At 42.8% G+C, this 6440-nt stretch overlaps 1 protein-coding gene across 1 annotated transcript in view; it reads left to right on the forward strand.

The window, feature by feature from the left end:
- FBN1 (fibrillin 1) overlaps nt 1-5718 on the forward strand; it is a 159233-nt gene extending 153515 nt beyond the window's left edge. The window contains exons 63-65 of the mRNA XM_075045230.1: nt 44-275; nt 1809-1983; nt 4440-5718. Of these exons, the coding sequence (XP_074901331.1) occupies nt 44-275; nt 1809-1983; nt 4440-4829 (797 nt within the window). The 3' untranslated portion in view covers nt 4830-5718. The remainder of the gene's footprint in view (nt 1-43; nt 276-1808; nt 1984-4439) is intronic.
- Nucleotides 5719-6440: the final 722 nt, after the last annotated feature.

A 6440-nucleotide genomic window follows, 5' to 3' on the forward strand; every position in this document is an offset into this window, starting at 1 on the left:
CTGAGAATAAAAGTTAATGTGGTATGTTCTGCTTCTTTTCCAGATGAAAATGAATGTCTCAGTGCACACATTTGTGGAGGAGCATCTTGCCACAATACTTTGGGAAGCTATAAATGTATGTGCCCTACCGGATTTCAGTATGAACAGTTTAGTGGAGGTTGCCAAGATATCAATGAATGCGGTTCTGCACAAGCCCCATGCAGTTATGGTTGTTCAAATACTGAAGGTGGCTATGTCTGTGGATGTCCACCTGGTTACTTCAGAATAGGACAAGGGTAAGGGATTCTCATTTTAAACTAACAGACATAAAGGGGACATAATCCGCTCCTTTCTTTGTAGTGTGGAGCAGCAGAACCGGGAGGATTGTCACCAATGCAAGAGGCATAGGATTGTGGAGGTGCTTGAGACTTGGATGCACCTGCTGATTTTGGAGATGAGGGAGGGGAAAGGTAATCAAGGGACAGGAGCAATGTGGATTTAATGCTTAATGAAATTTGGTCAGGGCTACCAGGTTCAATTATCTCTTTTAAGTGTCATGGTTTAACCCCAGCCAGCAACTAAGCACCACGCAGCTGCTCACTTACTTCCTCCCCACCCAGTGGAATGGGGGAGAGAACCAGAAAAAAAGTAAAACTCGTGGGTTGAGATAAGAACTGTTTAATAGAACAGAAAAAAAAAGAAACTAATAATGATAACACTAATGAAACAACAATAGTATAGTAGTAAAAGGATTGGAATATATACAAGTGATGCACAACGCAATTGCTCACCACCCACCAACCGACGCCCAGTTAGTCCCAGAGTGGCGATCCCCCCAGCCCCACTCCCCCCAGTTTATATACTAGACATGACATCACATGGTATGAAATATCCCTTTGGCCAGTTTGGGTCAGGTGTCCTGGCTGTGTCCCTCTCAGCTTCTTGTGCCCCTCCAGCCTGTGTGCTGGCTGGGCATGAGAAGCTGAAAAATCCTTGACTCTAGTCTAAACATTACTTAGCAACAACTGAAAACGTCCATGTTATCAACATTCTTCTCATACCCAACTCAAAAACATAGCACTATACCAGCTACTAGGAAGACAGTTAACTCCATCCCAGCTGAAACCAGGACGTTAAGCTACTGCTTTCACCTCTCTGCTGCACACTCCAGCAGCTAGCCAAGTTCTCTGAGCTTGCCACTTGGGAGCTAACACCCCTCACTATGATTTGTGGTGTATCACTTGTCTCCTTTAAAAAAAAATTAATAATAACATCCCCCACCAGCTCCAAAGGCAAATGATATTACACAAGTGGCTTCACCCACTCATTGAAATAACAATTCTGTGTGCTCTTATTTTCACTTGCCCCAGTGTTAGGGCTATGCATCATGTAGGACCAAGCAACTCAAATGGAAAGCAGAAAGATTGTGGCTTAAATTTTAGAAGTGACTAAAAGCTTTGGGATACATTATGAAAGACCTCACTTTTCAGATTTTTCAGCAGTTTCTGAAAATTGATCTCTTTTAACGTGTTCCAGGCTGGATAACAGAAATTACTAACAAATTCTCAGAGCTTAAGTCTGTGTTTTTAAAACTGTTAAATATTGGCAGGTCTAATTTAGGCAAAGCCTCATGGAGCCAGTTTCTTGAAATAGGAGGTAGCTGCATTGTGATTCGGTGAGAATTTTGCCTGTTGACTTCAGCAGAAATTTTTCCTAGGAAATGAGTGCAAAATAATTGGTTTATTCTTTGTATTCACAGTCCCCCAAATTCAGCTTTTGGTAAGATCTCTGTCTCACTGGAATTAATTTTTTATTTTTTCCTTCCTCAGACACTGTGTTTCTGGAGTGGGGCTAGGCAAAGGTCAAGGACAAGAACTTTCGCTCAGTGGAGAAGTAGATGACAACTCCCTCTCTCCAGAAGCCTGTTATGAATGTAAAATCAATGGCTATCCCAAGAGAGGAAGGAAGCGCAGAAGCACTAATGAAACTGCAAATGAAGCAGAGGTAATTGACCCATTTTGGGGGGAAGGGGTTTGCGGTTGTCTTGTGAAAGCCAGTCTCAGAAGGAGGTGTGCCCAGAGACAATCCCACAGGAAAAATGTACACCCCAAACAAAGTAGACCAAAGAGCTGGTTTTGGATGTCAAGTAGTCTGTGTGTCGGCTTTCTAAAGTTGTTCACTGTCATTAGGCAAATGTCATCCTCTGAAGCCCCTGCATACCTAATATCTACGTCGTATCAAACACTAAAATAAATGGCCATCCAGCTGTTTGGAGAGCAGTCCACTCACCAGCAAAGCAAGCTCTTGATGTCAGAGGGCAGCGGGTACATAAAACGTTTGTGTGACCTTGTGGCCAGAAAGGCAGGACATGTTGGTCAGGGTGGATGTGGGCCCTGCCAAGCAGCGCTGTGTTGTGTGTCTGGGGCTGGAGCCCTCGCCAAAGCAAACACAGAGCTCTGGACACAAACACCTCACCTGGAGGCAGTCCAGAGCTGCAGCCCTTCCTGGGGCTTGTCCAGACCCTTGCAGTCAGTCACCCAGGTTGCTGTCCTGGGGCCGAGGCTGCCGGCGAGGCTGTGCACAGTGCTCACCACTGGTCCAGGCAGCAGAACAGGAGGCAGAGCTTCATTTGTCATTGCTCGGAAGTCGCTGGGACAGAGGCAGGTTTCCATTTGCCTCCAAGTGGGGTAATTGTGTCAGCGAAATGCTTATCATCTACTGCGATGATCACAAGACTCCACTTCTTAGCTGTTGTCACTGGCTTTTTTTTATTAAGCAAATATTAATAAGCGGTTTGAGCATTTACATGAAAACTAGTCTGCTGTGTGACAAGTTTTGTCTTTATGCAAAGGATAAGCATCCCTTTTCACTCATCCTTGGGTGTTAGCAAACATTTCTCAAAAAAGCATTAAAGTAAATCTTTCAGCAAACTCCCCCTGCTGGAGTTTGTTCTGAATTGATCGCAACAGCAAGACACAATGGAATGGAGGTGGTTGTAGTTCTGCTTGTTCTTCATCTGGGCTTCCAGCACCACACCTCGCAGTATGAGTGCAGAAGTCATGTGGTAGAAGCATGATCTTCTAATGTCTAATGTTACTGTAGTCCCTCTTGCACAAAATTCAAACTCCTTGCATTTCCCAGGGAGTCCTACATTGGCTTATTTCAACTTTGTGTAATATAAAGTCAGAATTGCTCAGTCTGGTCATCCAATCCAACATCTAGCACTAATCACCGGATTTAAACCTTATTGTTCACATTAATTATGTACAGACTTCCGCAAACTGTAAGCAGCTTGTAGGAGAAGTATCACCAAGCCCACAGTCATTTGACTTCTCACTTTGTCATCCGGTCTAAGGTGATAGTGATGTTACAGGTGAAGGGGTCTGCCCTGACCTGGCCAGAGAAGCAGCAGGTCATAGCAGGTCTCTAGACTGTGCAGATATTAGTCCTTCAGCTGAGAGTACATGTCTGGGTGTGCCCATGTGTGTGTTGCATTCTAAATATAACCAAGAGACACTGAACACTCTTGTAAAATGTTGCCATCACTACCCTGAGCTAAATATCACCTGTACTCTCTGCTCACGTGTATGTGCCGAAGAGCTTGCTTTTCCCCACACAAATACATTGGGGAGCATGTTAGCTGTTTGTGTTAGGTGCTCAGTGCATGGCACTCTGCTAATACGGGTAGGCAGGAGAGTGCTTTTGCCCAGAAGAGTGTGGACGTTTGATTTTGGGCAGAGAGGGGTTGTAAACTGTGTTTCTTCAGTGTGTTTCAGTACTGTCTGTGATTAGTGCTGGATTTGTCTCAGAGGTGACGTGGAGCTTCCCTTGCTTTCCAGTTGAAAATGTTACAGCAGATGTGCTGTCTGAAATGTTATCATGCTGCCACTACAGGGAACTCATGCACAGGGGACTCAGGGGGAGCCCAGTTACCATCACTCAGAGGTGCGGGGCGACGCTGCTTTTCCAGCACCCTGCTGCACCCGCGGGCCACCCTGGCTCCACACCTAAACGAAGCAAATCTTGCAAAGCAGAAAACTCCCACCTAAATGACATGCCTCCCCCACAGACCCTGCTCTCTTCTGCACATTGTTGTTCCCATGAGCTTGTGGTTCCCCCAACAGAGAGGAGGAGTATGTCTTTGCTGCTCTCTTTGTAGGAGACTGGTCGTGGACTCCAAGCACAGAGAGGCTTTGTTTGTCAGGCAGCGGGGCCCACGTGCAGAAACTTTCAGTGCGTGTCTCAGGCTCCTGTTACCCATGCAGGGACAGTGACAAAGACCGTACTTTATCCTGACAAGTCCTAGGCCCATAAGAGTGGATTTGACAGATGATATTACAGAACCTCCTTTTAAAAAATATTTAATTAATAATGAATGAGCTGGGTAAGAAATACATACACATAGGCGCATGTGAAACGATCTCTGACAGAGCCAACTAACATCATTTGTTCTTGTGCAGGATCAGCAAGAGCTGGAGCCGCCAATCAGTCTCGCCAGCTGGGATATTGAGAAAGCAGCAGTCTTCTCCATCAACATCTCAGATCTCAGTAACAAGGATCGCATCCTGGAACTGCTTCCTGCCCTCACAACACTGACAAACCATAACCGATATTTAATTGACTCCGGAAATGAAGACGGTTTCTTTAGAATCAATAAGAAAGACGGGATAAGTTACCTTCATTTCACAAAGAAGAAGCCAGTGCCTGGAAACTATTCATTACAAATCAGTAGTATTCCACTCTATAAAAAGAAGGAACTTAACCAGCTTGAAGAGAAACATGACAAAGACTACCTCAGTGGTGAGCTGGGAGATAACCTGAAAATGAAAATTCAGATATTGCTTCATTAATTCACCAACCAAAGACCAAATAATTAAACCAAAGATAGATAGGTAGGACTGAATATTCCTCCCAATCAGATTCTCCATATCATAGGTACAATCTTACATGAGTACATTTGTATGAACGAGCACTATTATATTATTACATAAACAAGGTACAGGATGAATACCCTAGCTCAAAACAACCACTTTCTCAGGCTTTTAAGTGTAGCTGAGCTACCTTGATATGTTGAATCTTGAAAACTGGGACTTTTATCATTGGAAGTTGGCCACTGATGCTGAGACACGTCATCATTTCAGCAGAGGTACAAGAATTGTGCTTTCAACTGATGGACAGCTCTATTTTTGTAATTCTTAAACTTCGCTTCTCCAACTACAACTTACTAGGTCAGCCATTTATGATATCCATTTGGTGCTAGTAAATTTTCAACCTAGATTTATAAATGCACTGTAATATTTACACAACTTAGAAGCCAAAATTGCCATTATTCAGTCTAAATACTTCAATCAACCAAAGTTAGCTCAGTAGTTTATCTCAGTTATGCCTATAATACATTACATGTAAATTAAGTGTGTGTATACTGTAATCATGCTATTTTTATCAATGAAGCATTTGTAAACTAGATTAATAATACCCTTAATGTGAGGGTTTGTAATGGTGCTTATAAGACCAACTACTTGTTAACTGTATACACAAACCTGATGATAAAGTTTCTGTGACTTGCCAAAATGCACTGAGGTCAGTAGGGACCATTAAACATTCTCAAAAGTCAGATGACAATCAGTGCCATCCTACACCATGACATTATGTAACGTGTCAAGAGTACCCGTAGTCATTCATATCAACAAGGGTTCAATGTCATAAATGTCACAATAAAACAGTTTTTTTTTTAGTTTATTCTGTGGCCTTGTGTTCTTGCTAAAAGTGTGATAAACTGCATTCTTGCATTTCAGGCATTGTCGGTAGGGTTGGTTGTATATCTGTCTGTCTGCACAGGTGACTTCTCCTTGAAGCTGTGCTGCTGCCATTTGTTCATTCTTCATGCAAAGGAAGAATGGAAGAATTACAGAAACCTTCACAAATCTAAACAGCAGTGGACCTCTACCAAATTATCGTGTGGCTCCAGAAAGCAAGTTAGAACATTTCCAATGACTTGACCTGAATAATCCTGTCAATAAGTAACTTTAATAGCCAAAACATGCAGAAGTGAATGTTAAATCATTATACAGAAAACACATTTAATTGAAGTGTCTTGTTTGCTAAAACTGCCTTAAGACATTCCATTCTTTTACCCCCACTTCAACAGCTATTGTCAAATAATCTGACTGATAACACAGGGATAATCCAATATCAAAAGCCATCACAAGTTGTAGCTGGGTTTTAATACCAAGTTAATTATTGGATGATGAGGGTGTTCTTGTATACACAAGTGCCATGGTGTATCTTTTAGCAGCAGCAGAACAGTACTGAGGTGTCATGCTGTAACATCTGGAAGAAAAAATGAAGCAAGCGGTGTCGCTGAAACTGCTGATTGGACAGCACTGTAATTGATAGAGGGGACATATATTGAGCTATAATAGCTTTGGAAGGGAAGTGTACTGTAATAATTCACCCCAAAT

This window comes from Buteo buteo, chromosome 13 (genome assembly GCF_964188355.1).
Source record: "Buteo buteo chromosome 13, bButBut1.hap1.1, whole genome shotgun sequence".
Lineage (NCBI taxonomy): Eukaryota > Metazoa > Chordata > Aves > Accipitriformes > Accipitridae > Buteo > Buteo buteo.